A 17,891-nucleotide genomic window follows, 5' to 3' on the forward strand; every position below is an offset into this window, starting at 1 on the left:
AATAATAATAGGCTTTACATTTTTAGAATCAAAATCAAAACAATGACCATCTCTATTACAGTTTTCGTTTCTTTGTTTTATTTTTATTCTTTTTTCTACTACAGCTTTTATAAAAATGTAAAGAAAGGTAGTATTCTCCTAAAACAAAAGGATGATTTCATTTTCCTTTTAGACTTTTGTTTCTTCTTCCAGTATTTCCAGCCTTGGAAACAAAGTACATTGATCAACAACAAAGACTTTCCTTTGGAAGTGGTGAAGTTGCAAAGAAAATGGCAGTGTGTTTGGTCTCTATGACTCTTACCTGGTGCATTCTCTGGGAACAGAGGCAGGAGAGGGGCTGATGGAACAGCACCTCCATCTGTATCCTGAACCCTGCTCTTTCACATCAGCGCTTTTCTTTTCACACTGACAACAGATGGCAACCAGACTTTGAGGGGAGGGGTCAGTTCCCTTGTGATCCTTAGGGATTTTGCATTCAGTTCAGCTAAAAGTCATCTAAAAGCAGAGAGAAAAATGAGTCTACAGCCTGTTCATAATTATGCAGAACTTGTTTGGCATTCACCACTGACAGATTTAAACACTTCTGCAAATATTGAATGATAACAGCATTTATTTTCCAAGGCAACCTTGTCACCACTTCAAAGGCATCTGTGTTGTAGTCATTTTGTTCACTTTAGAGTACACTTAATAATTCAATTTGTTGTAGAACAGTTAACTTACAAAAATCAGTCATCTTATTGAAGAAACTTAGCAAAACAAGAGACTTTTCCTCAGTAAGCATATTTTCATTATGAAGAAATGGGCAACTTCTATGCTGTTATAATGACAGTTGTGTATAGATATCTTCAGCAGTGACCTGTGCCTCTGTCTTTCTAAGCATTCTTATAGAAGTAGGTTTCTGTGGGCGGTGCCTGTGACTCAAAGGAGTAGGGCACCTGCCCCACCAGGCCCCAGTCAAAAAAAAAGTAGGATTCTGCAGGTTGTTTTGCCTTTAGCTTGCATGTGTGTGGTATTTGTTAATGTTTGGTGGTAACTCATGATAAATTGAAGGTTTATAAGGGTTTTTTTGTTTGTTTGTTTTGTTTTTTGCTAAAAAGACATTTATAGGAACTTTTTTTTTAAGTCTCAAAAGTTACGATCCAAAAAGAATTAAAAGAGTCTTAAGCAAAGGAGTAGAAAAATCCAAATTTGAAGTTCTTAATCTTAAGAGGCCTTCAAAAGATATTATTTAGGTTCTAAACAGTCACATGTAGAGAAAGAAACAGTGATTCTGGTATAAATTCTATTTTCAGAATTAGAAATTTCAGGCAGTAAGACAAAGCATTCTGGTGGCTGAGTCTCACTTTCTGAGCAAACAGGACTTTTTTGCTTTAGTAGAATATGAGTTGAATTACCTACTTTCCCACTAAGAACAGGAATCTTGATTTTAAATTAAAATTTTAGGACTGTTGGAACCATTTACAGAAATTACCATGTGGATATTCAGTTTATTCTGGAACCTGGAATAATTTAGCCCTAAGTCACAGAATTGGTTTTCCAAGCCAAAGTTTATATTGCAGACTAAAAGATAAAGTTGAAGAATTGTCCTGGTTAACTCAGGAAGGGCAGTAGGAAGCAGACTTTCCCTGAGGCACCTCTGGAAAACTCTGAGTTACTATTGAGAAAATTGGTATATTTGAATTTTTATTTTTTTTGAGACAGAGCCTAAAACTATTCCCCTGAGTAGAATGCCATGGCATCATAGCTCACAGCAACCTCCAGCTCCTGGGCTCAAGCGAGTCTCCTGCCTCTGCCTCCCAAGTAGCTGGGACCACAGGCACCTGCCACAACACCTGGCTATTTTTTGGTTGCAGCCATGATTGTTGTTTGGCGGGCCCGGGCTGGATTCAAACTCACCACCTTAGGTGTATGTGGCTGGCGCCTTAGCCACTTGAGCCACAGGTGCTGAGCCAGTATATTTAAATTTCAATTTAAGGAATTTATTTTTTAGTTGATTGTTTTTGGACCTCTGTGTTCTGAGTTTATGATAAAACATATGGCAGAATCTATAGGCAGAAATTTGTTTAAAATATATTAAGTAGCCTTGCTTTACCATTCACATTAAATACTGTTTAGTCCAAGTTTCCTCTGGTTTCCTTTCCGGAAAAGGACCTAGCTAAGTATAGAATGAGTACTCGATAAATTTTTTTTTTTTTGAGACAGAGCCTCAAGCTGTCACCCTGGATAGAGTGTTACAGCATCACAGCTTACAGCAACCTCCAACTCCTGGGCTCAAGCAAGTCTCCTGCCTCCGCCTCCCAAGTAGCTGGGCGCGCCACAATGCCCAGCTATTTTTTGGTTGCAGCCGTTTTGTTTTTGGCGGGCCCAGGCTAGATTTGAACCCGCCACCTTAGGTGTATGTGGCTGGCGCCTTAGCCACTTGAGCCACAGGCGCCAAGCCGATAAATGTTAAATGGATAAATCATTACAAGTATAATCCATTTTCTGCTTGAGCACTTTTAATGATGAGAAATTCATTATCTTATAAAATTATGCTTTTTGACTGACAGAAAGTTAACATAGAAACTGAAATTACTTTTGTTTGTGGTTCCTTTTTTTTTTTTTTTGAGACAGAGTCTCACTTGGTTACCTTCAATAGAGTGCCATGGCGTCGCAGCTTACAGCAACCTCAGACTCTGGGGCTCAAGCAATTGTCTTGTCTCAGCCTCTCAGGTAACTGGGACTACAGGCGCCCACCACAAAGCCTGGCTATTTTTATAGACAGGGTCTCGCTCTAGCTTGGGCTCATCTCAAATTCATCAGCTCAGGCAATCCACCTGCCAGCGTGCTAGGATTACAGGCATGAGGCACCACGCCCAGCCACCATGGTTACTTTTTTGTTTGTAGTTTTACTCTTCAGCTACTCAGGTAAAATTTTGTCCTTCTTTCAGACAAAAAAAAAAAAGAAAGAAATATTACTTGCCATTATTAGTTTTTATTGTAATTAATTAGTTATTAGAATAATAATCAGAAAACCCACCACTTGGCCCAAAAAGCGTGCTGAAATTTTGCTGTACATGCTTAAAAATGCAGAAAGGAATGCTGAACTTACAGGTTTAGGTGTAGATTCTCTGGTCATTGAGTGTATCCAGGTACACAAAGTACCCAGGATGTGACACTGGACTTACAGAGTTCATGGGTGGATTAACCCACACGTGAAGTCCCCTGCTACATTGAGATGATCCTTACCATAAAGGGAACAAATTGTTATTAAACCAGAAGAGGAACTTGCCTAGAAGAAAGGGATATCCCAGAAGAAACTGACCAAATAAAAACTATGGCACAAGAATAAATGTAGCCTAAAATAAATACAAGTAAAAGTTAAAAAAAAACAAACCCACTACTATGGAAAAATGTGTTCTTCATCAATTTATTCATTCATTTGCCAAACAATTATTAAATGTCTACTGAGTGCCAGTCCTTATGGGTAGGAGGCTTTACTTTCCTCATCCATAAAAATAGAGACTAATGGGACCAGGTACAATGGCTCATACCTGTAATCCTAGCACTCTTGGAAGCTGAGGCAGGTGGATTGCTTGAGCTCACAAGGAGGCCAGCCTGAGCAAGATCGAGACTCTGTCTCCAGAAAATAGCTGGGCATTGTGGTGGGTGCCTGTAGTCCCAGCTACTTGGGAGGCTGACACAAGAGAATCACTTGAGCCCAGGATTTTGAGGTTGCTGTGAGCCATGATGTAATGGCAGTCTACCCAGGGTGATTAAATAAGACTGTTTCAAAAAAACAAAAGAAAAGAAACTAATAATAATAATACCATTATTGTGGATTGTTAAAGGATTAAATGAGTGCTTTGTAAGTACCTGAGACTGTATAATTGTTTTCTACAGAATATGAATCCTTGGGCTGGTAATTATAGATTCTTCAAATAGGTGATGGTTCACGCCTATAATCCCAGCATTTGGAAGGCCAAGGTGAGAAGATGACTTGAACCCAGCAGTTCAATACCAGCCTGGGCAATCAGCAAGACCCCATCTCTTACAATAAATAGCCAGGCAGCTCAGCACCAGTAGCACGGTGGTTACAGGGCCAGCCACATACACTGAGGCTGGTGGGTTTGAACCCGGCCTGGGCCAGCTAAACAACAATGACAACTGCAACAGAAAATAGCCGGGCATTGTGGCAGGCACCTATAATCCCAGCTACTTGGGAGGCTGAGGCATAAGAATTGCTTAAGCCCAAGAGCTTGAGGTTGCTGTGAGCTGTGACACCATGGCACTCTACCCAGGGTGACATAGTGAGACTCTGTCTCAAAAAAAAAAAAAAAATAGCCAGGTGTGATGGCACACACCTGTAATCCCAGGTATTCAGGAGGCTGAGACAGGAAAATCACTTAAAGGCAAAAGTTCAAGACTTTAGTAAGCTATGATTGCACCACTGTCCTCCAGCCTGAGCAACAAAGTGAACCTTGTCTTTAAAAAGTAATGTTAACAAATTTGGAAAAACAAGAAAAATAGAAAGTGAGTTCTCAGAGAATGTGGCATTATATTCATCCAGTTATTTCCTAGTACTATAATAAAGTGATTGTTCTATAGTGTTTTATAATCATATTAAAATGTCAAACTATGTGAAATTTTTTTTAAACTACAAAAAGATATATAAATATAAAATAATTTATTCCATAGTCATAGAAATAGATAATGTGGTTTTCAGACTCTTGTTACTTAGAGCCCAGAGTTCCAGATGTGTCTCAGGGATGGCCCCCATAGATAGTCACTGATGTACGCAAGAGAGAAGTATAGATTCCAGACCCTCCGAAGCACAAATTAGAGCACCATTTATTTCACTTATTTTTCTATAAAAAATATTTGTGAGTATTATCTGGTTTGTGTTCTTCTTTTTTTTTTTTTGAGACAGAGCCTCAAGCTGTTCTCCTGGGTAGAGTCCCTTGGCATCACAGCTCACAGCAACCTCCAACTCCTGGTCTCAAGTGAGTCCCCTGCCTCAGCCTCCCAAGTAGCTGGGACCACAGGCACCTGCCACAACGCCTGGCTATTTTTTTTTTTTTTGCAGCTGTCATTGTTATTTGGCAGGCCCGGGCTGGATTCAAACCTGCCACCTTAGGTGTATATGGCTGGCGACTTAGCCACTTGAGCCACAGGCGCCAAGCCTGGTTTGTTCTTCTAAACCATACTAAATTTATCCTGTGACAATTTCAGTTATCCTTTGTCGTACTAATTTTTCCCTTTTCTGTTTGACAGACGGATGTGCTGGTTATGAGCTGTGATCTGATAACAGATGTTGCTTTACATGAAGTTGTGGACCTGTTCAGAGCATATGATGCATCACTTGCTATGTTAATGAGAAAAGGCCAAGATATCTTAGAACCAGTTCCTGGTCAAAAGGGGAAAAAAAAAGCAGGTAAGGAAGCTTGGAGTTTGGTTTATTTGTGCTAGGAGTTGAAGACATAAAGTCAAATTAAGACACAGTCCCTGACTAGGTGCCTGTAGCTCAAGCGGCTAATGTACCTGCCACATACACCAGAGCTGGTGGGTTTGAATCCAGCCTAAAGTTAGACTCTGTCTCAAAAAAAAAAAAATACTTTTTGACTTCTACTTGGTTAAAGATATGAAGCTTTTCTAAAGGCTTGGAATGCATTAAGATAAGGAAGTCCATTAATTAGAGATAAGCCACCAGACGTATACCCAGACTCAAGTGATTTGCTATGTGTGTGTGTGTGTGTGTGTATATATATATTTTTTTTTAATTTTTCAGTTATCAATATTTATGAAACACTGGCTCAATGCCTGTAGCTCAAGCCACTAAGGCACCAGCCACATACACCTGAGCTGGCAGGTTCAAATCCAGCCTGGGGCCTGCCAAACAACAATGACAACTACAACCAAAAACTAGCCGCACATTGTGGCAAGTGCCCGTAGTCCCAGCTACTTGGGAGGCTGAGGCAAGAGACTCACTTAAGCCCAACAGTTGGAGGCTGTTGTGAGCTGTGATGCCATGGCATTCTACCCAGGGTGACAGTTTGAGGCTCTGTCTAAAAAAAAAAAGACACAGTCCCTGACTTAAATATGCTTATAACTATTGATTAGATTCTGTAATGTCCTTTTGTATGCAGAGAAGAGCATTCACAACTATTTGCGTTGTATTTAAGGTTCAAATAATTGAACACACATATCTAAGAAAAAAAATCTAATTTAAAATCAATTTCTTTAAATATTTAAACTTTAATTACAAAATTTAATTAGATACTTTTACGTGATTAAAATTGGTATTACTGGCTCAGCGCCTGTGGCTCAAGCTGCTAAGGCGCCAGCCACATACACCTATGGTGGCGGGTTCGAATCCCCAGCCCGGGCCCGCCAAACAACAAGGATGGCTGCAACCAAAAAATGGCCAGTTGTTGTGGCGGGCGCCTGTGGTCCCAGCTACTTGGGTGGCAGAGGCAGGAGACTCGCTTGAGACCAGGACTTGGAGGTTGCTGTGAGTGTGATGCCACGGCACTCTACCCAGGGGAATAGCTTGAGGCTCCGTCTCAAAAAAAAAAAAAAAATTGGTATTACTAATTTAGTATGGTTGATCTTTTGGATACCTTAGTCACACTAAATAGCCATGTTAATCATGTTTCTTACGATTAAAACAGACATATTTTGTATTTTTTTTCTTTCTTTTTTATTTTTTTTGGAGACAGAGCCTCAAGCTGTCCCCCTGGGTAGAGTGCTATGGCATCACAGCTCACAGCAACCTACAACACCTGGTCTCAAGCGAGTCTCCTGCCTCAGCCTCCCAAGTAGCTGGGACCACAGGCACTCACCACAGCGCCTGGCTATTTTTTGGTTGCAGCTGTCATTATTGTTTTGGCGGGCCAGGCTGGATTTGAACCTGCTACCTTAGGTGTATGTGGCTGGTGCCTTAGCCACTTGAGCCACAGGCGCTGAGCCAATATAATACTTTAATCTACAGACCTTATTCAGACTTCATCAGTTAACCTAATAATAAATTTTTAACTGCCTATGTTTTAATCATCTCAGTTTTGTATTTGGTTCCAAAAGCAATGTGAGCAGGTGCCCTGTTCACTGACTAAGGCACACAAGCAGGGCAAATAACTTTATTTGATTTTCTTTGTTTTGTATGATTCAGTGGAGCAGCGTGACTTCGTTGGAGTGGACAACACAGGAAAGAGGCTGCTCTTCATGGCTAATGAAGCAGACTTGGATGAAGAGCTGGTCATTAAGGGATCTATCCTACACAAGTAAGCCCTAGGGTTTTTCTTCTTGGCTTTTGTCCTTGTCTTAAAGCAAAATAAAACCACCCAGTGGGTGGGAAAGAGGGAAAGAAGAGGAGTTTATACCATGTGAAATTGATAAAAGTATGTGAACGTTTTTCCCATGAGACAGAATGAAGGCTTTTCTCCACTGCATAAGCTTACTTTCCCTGTCTTTTCTTGTGAAGGTGGAGCCAAATCCTGTATAAGAGTGGGGCAAAGCTGCTCTGGGGAGAACAGGACTGTCTTTCTGACAGTGTCATAGAACCTCCTTTTAATTGTGCTTAAAAAAATACATGTAAAATTTACCATCTTAATCATTTAAAAATTTTTATTTGTATAAATTTAAGGGGTACAAGTGCATTTCTGTTACCTGGATATATTGCTTATTGGAATAACCATCACTCACATAATATACATTGTATTCATTGGGTAGTTTCCCATCCCTTACCCATTTCTACCCTTCCAGTCTCTAGTGTGTTATTCCACATACTCTGTACATGTATACACATTATTCAGCTTGCACTTACAAGTGAGAACATGTAGTACTTCATTTTCTATTTCTGAGTTGTTTTACTTACATCTTAATCTTTTTTTTTTTTTCTCGAGACAGAGTCCCTCTAGGTTATCCTCAGTAGAGTGCCGTGGCACCACAGGTCATAGCAACCTCAAACTCTTTTTTTTTGAGACAGAGCCTCAAGCTGTTGCCCTGGTAGAGTGCTGTGGCATCACAGCTCACAGCAACCTCCAGCTCCTGGGCTCAAGCAATTCTCCTGCCTCCACCTCCCAAGTAGCTGGACTATAGGCGCCCACCACAACACCCAGCTGTTTTTTGGTTGCAGCCATCATTGTTTGGCAGGCCAGGCTGGATTTGAACCCGTCACCTCAGGTGTATGTGGCCGGCGCCTTAGCAACTTGAGCCACAGGTGCTGAGCCAACCTCAAACTCTTAGGCCCAAGTGATTCTCTTGCCTCAGCCTCCCAAGTAGCTGGGACCATAGCACCTGCCACAACGCCCAGCTGTTTATTTTGGTGCAGTTGTCATTGTGGCTTGGCAGGCCCTTGCTGGGTTCAAACCCGCCACGTTTAGTGTATGTGGCTGGCACTGTAACTACCGTGCTATGGACACCGGGCCCATTTCTTTTTTTTTGAAGCAGAGTTCACTTTATTGACCCGGTAGAGTGCTATGGCATCATATCTCACAGCAACCTTATACTCTGTGTCAAACTGTGAGGCTCGAGGGATCCTCTTATCTCAGCCTCCAAAGTAACTGGGACTTCAGGCGCCTGCCATAACACCTAGCTATTTTTTAGAGACAGGGTCTCACTTTTGCTCAGGCTAATCTCAAACTCCTGAGCTCAAGCAATCCCCCCCACCTCAGTCTCCCAAAGTGCTAGGATTATAAGAATGAGCCACCTCGCCAGGCCACATCTTAATCATTTTTAAGTGAACAATTCAATAATTCACACTGCAGTGAAACAGATCTTCAGAACTTTTCATTTTGCAAATCTGACACTATATTCCCTTTAAATAGAAATTTCCCTTTTCCTCCTTCCTACAATCTACAATCCCCTGGTAACTAATCACCCTTCTAATGAATTTGACTATAACGTATTTGTCTTTTTGTGACTGGCTTATTTCACCTAGCATAATATCCTCAAGGTTTATCCATGTTGTAGCATATGACAGGATTTCTTTATTTCTTTCTTTTTTATTTTGTTGAGACTGAGTCTTGTTCTGTCACCTGGGCTAGAGTGCCATGGGCTCAGCCTAGCTCACAGTAACCTCAAACTCCTAGACTCAAGCAGTCCTCCTGCCTTAGCTGGAGGCTATAGGTGTGTGCCACTACAACCAGCTAATTTTTCTATTTTTAGTAGAGATAGTCTTTTGCCTTGTTCAGGCTAATTTCAAACTCCTGAGCTCAAGGGATCCTCTCACCTTGGCCTCTCAGAGTTCTAGGATTACAAGTTTGAGCCACTGTGCCTGGCCATTTTCCTTTTGAGGGTTGGGGGAGAATAATATTAAGTTATATGTATTTATTACATTTATCCATCCGTTGACAGACATTTGGGTTGCTTATACCTATTGTCTATTGTGAATAGTGCTACAGTGAACCTGGGTATGCAGATATCTCTTTGAGACTGTGCTTTCAATTCTTTTGCATATGCTGGATCATATGGTACTTGTATATTTAATTTTTTGAGGAACCTCCATATTATTTTCCATAGCAGTTGCACCTTTTTATAATCCCACCAACAGTACATAGGGTTTCAATTTCTTCACACTGGTACTCACATGGTAGCTAGCCTCAGATACGGAAGATTGAGAAAGAAGAATTTATATTATATCAGAACAAATAAAACATCTGAGTAGAGCTGTGATTCAAGCATGAATGAGTTTTAATGAAACAGCATGTCAACTATACAAACATACTACAGCAAACAAAATGAAAGTAAGAAAAATGCCCTGTAAAAGATAAAGAAGCTATCCTGAAAAAAATGTAACTCAAGAAATTGAAGTATAGGTTGGGTACCTGAGCTCAGTGGGTTAGGGTGCCAGCCTCATGCTCCAGGGCTGGTGGATTCAAATACGGCCTGGGCCTGCTAAACAAAACAAAACAAAATAGCCTGTTGTTGTGGCAGGTAACTATAGTCCCAGCTACTAGGGAGGCTGAGGCAAGAGAATTGCTTGAGTCCAAGAGTTTGAGGTTGCTGTGAGCTAAGAGGCCATGGCACTCTTCTGAGTGTGACAAAGTGAGACTCTGTCTCAATTTAAAAAAAAAGAAAAAAGAGGGCAGCACCTGTGGTTCAAGTAGGGCTCTGGCCCCATATACCAGGGGTGGCAGGATCAAGCCCAGCCCCAGCCAAACACTGCAAAAAAAAAAAAATTGAAATATAATAATTTCCTTAAAACTGTATAACTGTTGGTGGCGCCTATAGCTCAAGCTGCTAAGATGCACCTTGATGCACCAGAGCTAGAGGGTTTGAATCCAGCCTGGGCCTGCCAAACAACATGACAACTAAAACCAAAAAATAGCCAGGTGTTGTGGCGGGCGCCTGTAGTCCCAGCTACTTGGGAGGCTTAGGCAAGAGAATTGCTTACACCCAGGAGTTTGAGGTTGCTGCGAGCTGTGATGCCATAGCAGTCTATCCAGGTCAATAGCTTGAGGCTCTGTCTCAAAAAAAAAAAAAAACCACACAACTCTATGACTTTAAGACAACTCATTAAAAGATGAATTTAATGAATAAGAGTTTGGGCTCAGCGCCTGTCAGTCAAGCAGCTAAGGCGCCAGCCACATACACTAGAGCTGGTGGGTTCGAATCCAACCTGGGCCCGCCAAACAATGACAGCTACAACCCAAAAATGGCCGGGCGTTGTGGCAGGCACCAGTAGTCCCAGCTACTTGCAAGGCTGAGGCAAGAGACTCACTTGAGCCCAGGAGTTGGAGTTTGCTGTGAGCAGTGATGCCACAGCACTCTACCCAGGGTGACAGCTTGAGGCTCTATCACCAAAAAATATAAAATAAAATAAATAAATAAGAGTTTGGTGATGAGACAGTAAAACAACATAATGAGATAAAAGAGGGTATTATAGAACTCAAAAAGTTTGAAGACCAGATAACTTAATTACAGATTTAATTAAAGAATTTAAAAACAGCAAAGAAGGGCAGTGCCTGTGGCTCAAGGAGTAGGGTATCGGTCCCATATACCAGGGTGGGTGGGTTAAAGCCCAGCCCCAGCAAAAAAGAAACAAAACAGCAAAGAACAGAATAGACTCCACTGAAAAATCTTTTTTTCTTTGAGACAGAGTCTCACTCAGTTGCCCTGGGGTTGAGTGCCATAGCATCACAGCTCATAGTAACCTCAAACTTTTAGGCTTAATTGATCCTTTTGTCTCACACTGGGACCACAGGTGCCTGCCACAACGCCTGGCTAGTTTTCCTATTTTTAGTAGAGGCAGGGTCTCACAAAATGAAAAGGGTCTCAGCAAAGTGAAACTCCTGAGCTCAGCCTTGGCCTCCCAGAGTGCTAGAATTATAGGAATGAGCCACCTCACCTGGTCTGAAAATCCAATTAGTGACATAGAGGAATGGTTTATGATATTCAGTGATTTAGATGAAAAAAAAAGTGGTTAAGGAAACTAGAATCTCGCAAGATGTCTGTAATGAATGGCAAAAGAAAAAAATTAGAATCTAATAGAAATGAAAGACAGAGATAATTCAATATAATTATTATCTGTGAAATAGGGAACATTCCTAATTTGGAGTCCAGAAAAAGAGAACAGAGAAATGAAAGAAGAAGAAATCATCAGTAAAATGATTTAAAATAAATAAATTCTCAGCTCAGCAGCTAGGGCACCAGCCACATGCACCAGGCTGGCAGGTGAGAACCCAGCGTGGGCCTGCCGAAACTACCGTGACAACTACAACCAAAAAATAGCCAGGCATTGTGGCAGGTGCCTGTAGTCCCAGCTACTTGGGAGACTGAGGCAAGAGAATCACTTAAGCCCAAGAGTTTGCTGTGAGCTGTGACACCACAGCACTCTACCGAGGGCAACATAGTAAGACTCTGTCTCAAAATAAAATAAAATAAAAAATGAAAATAAATTCTCATAGTGAAAGGAGCTGTATTTCTAAACTGAAAAGAAACTGAGTACCTAGCACAATGGATGAGAAGAAACATACCACCTTTGTCATTGTGAAATGTTATAACTCTGATGACAAAGAGATCTTACAGGCCCTCTGAGTGGAAAGGGTGTATCATATCCAAAGGAATTAAAATAGTTTTAAATTTCTTAAAAACAACACTGGAAACTACAAACAGATTGCCTTTGAATTTCTTAAATCTGTATCTAGTCAATCAGGTATGAGAGGAGAACAAGAACTTTTCATACATTTCCTTTCCATACATCTGTATTCAGAAAGCTACTACAGGAGGTATAACACAAAACCCTGACATAAACTAAGAAAGAGAAAGACATAGGATATAGGCAAAACTCATCTAATTAGGAGATAAAATGAATCCCCAGAATGATGATGAAGGGAGACTGCAGGATAGCATGTGCAGTATAGATGACAACCAGACAGATTGAAATAGACTTAAAACTTCAGGAACAAGCTTTCAGGTGATCCTAGTTCTTCTGATGACCATGACAGAATACTTCATGTATCTCTCTATTTTAAAGAGATTTAGGGGACTTGGTGGTTAGTTTGGAGATCAATTATTAATAATCACCTATAAAACTAAGAAATAGGCCAGGCGCCTGTGGCTCAAGCGGCTAAGGTGCCAATCACATACACCTAAGGTGGCAGGTTCGAATCCAGCCCAGGCCACCAAACAACAATGATGGCTGCAATTAAAAAATAGCTGGGTGTAGTGGCGGGTGCCTGTGGTCCCAGCTACTTGGGAGGCAGAGGCAGAAGACTTGCTTGAGCCCAGGAGTTAGAGGTTATTGTGAGCTGTGATGCCACGCACTCTACCCTGGGGGACAGCTTGAGGCTCTGTCAAAAAAAACTAATAATAAGACCATTAATGCCAAGGCAAACAACAAAAATATCCAGGGCAAAAAATTATTAGTCACTGAATAGTTCAGCTGTAACTAATGTTTATATATGCATAAAGATGCAATGATTGAGTCCATCCAGCCAAAGTTATGATATAATTACATTGGTATTGGAGGCATGAGGGAAGAAAAGACAGGTGTTATCTTTCTCTTCCATAGTTAGTAGTTAGTCCTGGGAGCTGAAGTTATAATAACTGAAGCATTAATTATTTTATTTTATTTTTTTTATTGAATGGTAACTGTGTACATTGATGCACTTTGGGGGTACAGTGTGGTGTTTTCACACACAATCCAAGATGAAGCATTAATTATTGAGCTAACCAAAATAGCGTAATAATTATCTTGAGAAGGATAATGTACAGAAGTGTGGGTGTACCGAAGTAAGAGCAGGATTGGTAATGAAAGAAAATTAAATCCTGTCTTCCACAGATAATTCCTGAAATGGAAAACCCAGAAAATACTAATATACGAAAGTTATGGGCAGATATAAATACTAAATGGATCCTCTAAAAGAGTTGAAAGTGAGTGTGTTCAGGGAACAAGAAGGGAATACATGACTGAACTTTTTCATTATAAGCCTTCAAAAGCTATTTGCCTCTTTGTGTCCATATATAACTTCACTTTTAATATTTTAAAATAAAAACAAGATGTAATGCAATCTTTTTTGTACAATTAATACAAGTTTTCTGAATCAGGTAAAAAATGTATAGATTTTAACAATATAGTGTATTTCAAAAAGATTTGCCCAGATATATCATAATAAACTTATTAAGCCTCATGAATAAAGAAAGAATTATTTACCCAAAATCGAAAAGCAAATTATTTACATGGAAGAAAAAATTCAGAGTTATTCCCGACATTCAATACCAGAGGAAAAATGTCTACAAAGTTCTCAGGTAAAGAAAGTGGAACACAAGAATATTATAAACAATGAAGATGTCATTCAAATATAAAAGTAACAGGAAGATATTCTAAAACATAAAAGGACATAAGAATATGGCACTCATGGGGCCTTCTTGGAAAAAAAATGCAAGTAAAGGCAGTCAAGAATTGAATCAAAGAATTCAGGTGGGGGCATGGTATCTCATGCCTGTGATCTCAGCACCTTGGGAGGCTGAGGTGGAAGGATCCCTTGACCTCAGGAGTCTGGAGACCAGTCTGAGCAAGAGCAAGACCCTGTCTACTAAAAGAGTAGAAAAGTTGGCCAGGGGTTGGGTGGTGCCTGTGGCTCAGAGGGTAGGGTGCCGGCCCCATATACCGAGGGTGGCGGGTTCAAACCCGGCCCCAGCCAAACTGCAACAACAACAACAAAAAAAAAAACAGCATTGTGGTTGGGTGCCTATAGTCCCAGCTACTCCAGAGGCTGATGCAAGAGAATCGCCTAAGCCGAAGAGATGGAGGTTGCTGTGAGCTGTGATGCTACCAATGGCGACAGAGTGAGATAATGTCTCTAAAAAAAAAAAAGTTAGCCAGGTGTTGTGGCAGATGCCTATAGTCCTAGCTACTCGGGAGAATGAAACAAGAAGATCGCATGAGTCCAGGAATTTGAGGTTGCTGTGAGCTAGGCTATTGTCACAGCACTCTAGCCTAGGTGACAGGGTAAGACTCTGTCTCAAAAGAAACAAACAAAAAAAACCCCATACACAAAGTTTGTCTTATAGCAATCAGCATATAACTAGATCTGGAATTTTTCCTATGAAGAAGTAAAGGGCTTGGGCCAGGCGTGGTGGCTCACACCTGTAATCTTAACAATACTCTGGGAGGCCCAGGTGGGTGGATTGCCTGAACTCACAGGTTCAAGACCAGCCTGAGCAATAGCAAGACCCCCCATCTCTAAAAATAGCTGGACATTGTGGTGGGCACCTGTCATCCCAGCTGCTTGGGAGGCTGAGGCGAGAGAGTCACTTGAGCCCAAGAGTTGGAGGTTGCTGTGAGCTATGATGCCATGGCATTCTATGGAGGGTGACAATGTGAGACTGTGTCTCCAAAAAAAAAAAAGTAAAGGATTTGAATAATAATTATCTCTTATTATATTAAAAATATGATCTTATTTATAGATATTTCTTGAATCATATACTGCCATAGCTCGAAGATCATTTAGTCAAGTCCTCTATTTGAGATAATAATGTTGAAAGTGAGGAAGAAAGGGTTTTATTCCATATTTTATCGAATTAGGAACAGAGCTGGTTCTTATCTATTAGTTCAAGCTTTCCACTTGTCAGCAACACATCTCTCAAATCTGGTCAAGCCACTATTTCGGTATTTAAGGAAGAAAACTTTATCCTTAAGGCAAGAGACTTCATCTCAAAGAGTTCATAAGCCTTGGTGGAAGAAAAGCTTATTAATAAAAAGGTTAACAAACAATAGCAAACAATATCAGATACTGAATAATTATGGTGAACAGACACTATTAGAAGAATTGAGAGGAAATATCAAATATGAAGGGTGTATTTGGATCAGATATGGAAAGGGATACAGAAAGCTGAATCCTGTGTGATAGAACACTATGAGCAAAGGTGGAGGGACAGGGTATGCCAGGCTTCTTAGAACTGTAAGGAGGATGGTTTGGCCTGAGTGGAAGGGCCATGGTGGGAAGCTTGAGGAGATAAGGCTGGAAAGTTAAGTTGCTCTACAAACAGAGGGGTTTGAATACTTGGAAATCATTAAAGACTTTTGAGAATTCAGAATTCTCAAGGCCAGGTAAGGTGGTTCACACCTATAATCTTAGCCCTCTGGGAGGCCAAGGCTGGAAGATCACTTAAAGTCAGGAGTTCGAGACCAGCCTGAGCAAGGCCAGACCTCATCCCTCCTAAAAACAGAAAAATTAGCCAGACATAGTGGTGCATGCCAATGTCTGGCTATTTGAGAGACTGAGGCAGGAGGATTGCTTGAGCCCTGGAGTTTGAAGTTGCTGTGAGTTACAGCACACTAGCCCAAGTGACAAAGTGAGACTCTGTCTAAAAAAAAAAAATCCGAATTCTGAAAAGATAATCTGACAGCTATATGTAGGATAAATTTAAAGTATAAGAAGTATGAGATTATATCCTTTGAAATACAGAAAAAAATTAATTGTGATTATCTTTTATTATGTGAAACAAGGGACCTGACTCATTTATGTGCTGATGTTTATGCTTTGCTTTATATTATAGTTTGCAGTCTTAGACATTAAGTTCTTAGAAGCCAGAGTCCTCTGTTTCTCTTGTTAGAACTAAAGGGTAGAGACTGTTTTCCACTTTCTTTTTAACTTCCCTAAAAACTGTAGCTTATGGCTCCATGTAATGCAGTATTAGTAAATCCTTTAATCACAGTGGTATTTGACAAAAGAAGTAAGGCTTGGACATGATGGGAGCAAAGAGTCTGGGTGCAGTCAGAGGTGAGGGGATGATGGAGAACAGATGGCTGTGTATTTTTCCCTTGTAGATGTTAAACTCAGGGCTTTGGGTAAGAACTAGTGTCAGTGAGACCAGATCATCTTCATTTTCCTAAGATTAGTTTACATTTTTGTTTGTTGGCAGATTTTTCCCCCATTCTTCTAACTTGTAATCCATACCCCAGTGATTCAGGATTTTTGGTGTGTAGTTGTAATGGGGCAGCTGGCTATATAAATGAGCAGTAAAAATGTTCTTCCCCTATTTCTATAACCCTCTGGGGTATTGTGTTCCTCCTGCCTCCATGAGATAGTGGGTAAAAGCTAATTAGATTCAGATTTTCAAGCACTTTTGGAATATGTATGAGAATACAGTACTTCCTATCTTTTTTTTCAACAGAATTTCCAAAAGTGGACATTGTTTCCTATTGGGCAAGTACTAAAGTTATCTTGGAAAAGGCCTTTGTGTATACAGGAGAACCAAAAATCTCTTGTAAAACTTTTCATACTTTTGGCTCGGTGCCCATAGGTCAGTGAGTAGGACGTCAGCCACATACACTGAAGCTGGCAGGTTCGAGCCTGGCCTGCACCAGCTAAACAACAATGACAGCACAACAACAACAGCAAAAATAACTGGGCATTGTGGGAGGTGCCTGTAGTTCCAGCTACTTGGGAGGCTGAAGTAAGGGAATTGCTGAAGCCCAAGAGTTGAAGGTTGCTGTGAGCTGTGATAGATACCTCGGCACTCTACTGAGGGTGATATAATGAGACTCTGTCTCAAAAAAAACCCTTTTCGTACTTTTGTAATGATTCTAAGAGAAAGAGACGGTGCTTTTTTCTCCTTCTGAGAGATTGGGAATGAAATATTTGCTTGTTTTCAAAGATAGTATTTTTTTTTCTTTTTTTGAGACAGAATCTCACCTGGTCACCCTCAGTAGAGTGCTGCATCGTCTTAGCTCACAGTAACCTCAAACTCTTGGGTTCAAGCATTGCTCTTGTCTTAGCTTCCCAAATAGCTGGGATTATAGGCAGCCACCACAACGCCCAGCTATTTTTTCTAAAGACAGGGGTCTCACTCTTACTTAGGCTGGTCTCGAACCTGTGAGCTCAGGCAGTCCACACACTTCAGCCTTCCAAGTGTTGGAATTATAGATGTGAGCCTCCACACCCAGCCCCAAAGATAGTATTTTGTTGGGCTTCAGGCATATTTGGTCCTAAAAAGTGACATAGTGTAAGATACCTGTTGGAGCAGGAGTCTAACAGAGCAGTCTCCCAGCAAACTGTAGTTGTCAGGTAGGACTAGTAATTTTACTCCAAAGGACCCAAATTCTAATGACCTCATTGGATTTGAACAAAACATAACACCTTTCCCACATGTCTAATTAATGCATTGCTGATTTGGTGAGGCATTATGTGTAGTAGAAAAGAATGTTGCTGGGCGGCACCTCTATGCACCTGGCTTGGTGCATAGAGCGCCGGCCCCATATACAGAGGGTGGTGGGTTCAAACCCGGCCTTGGCCATATTGCAACCAAAAAATAGCCAGGTGTTGTGGCGGACGCCTGTAGTCCCAGCTACTTGGGAGGCTGAGGCAAGAGAATCGCTTAAGCCCAGGAGTTGGAGGTTGTTGGGACCTGTGTAACGCCACTACCAAGGGCAATAAAGTGAGACTCTTGTCTCTACAAAAAAAAAA

The 17,891-nt window shown here is 40.9% G+C and overlaps 1 protein-coding gene across 2 annotated transcripts in view; it reads left to right on the top strand.

Moving 5' to 3' along the window:
- Positions 1-17,891, top strand: part of EIF2B3 (eukaryotic translation initiation factor 2B subunit gamma) — a 102,617-nt gene that overhangs the window by 34,753 nt on the left and 49,973 nt on the right. Inside the window, exons 1-3 of one of the 2 annotated variants that reach the window (XM_012812348.1) lie at positions 3,909-3,966; positions 5,254-5,413; positions 7,148-7,259. In XM_012812348.1, the coding sequence (XP_012667802.1) occupies positions 3,928-3,966; positions 5,254-5,413; positions 7,148-7,259 (311 nt within the window). In that variant the 5' untranslated portion in view covers positions 3,909-3,927. Of the gene's footprint in view, positions 1-3,908; positions 3,967-5,253; positions 5,414-7,147; positions 7,260-17,891 lie in introns of those variants that run through there. The other variant, XM_012812347.2, reaches the window with a different exon arrangement.

This window comes from Otolemur garnettii, unplaced genomic scaffold, assembly GCF_000181295.1.
Source record: "Otolemur garnettii isolate 467f Iridium unplaced genomic scaffold, OtoGar3 scaffold00202, whole genome shotgun sequence".
NCBI lineage: Eukaryota > Metazoa > Chordata > Mammalia > Primates > Galagidae > Otolemur > Otolemur garnettii.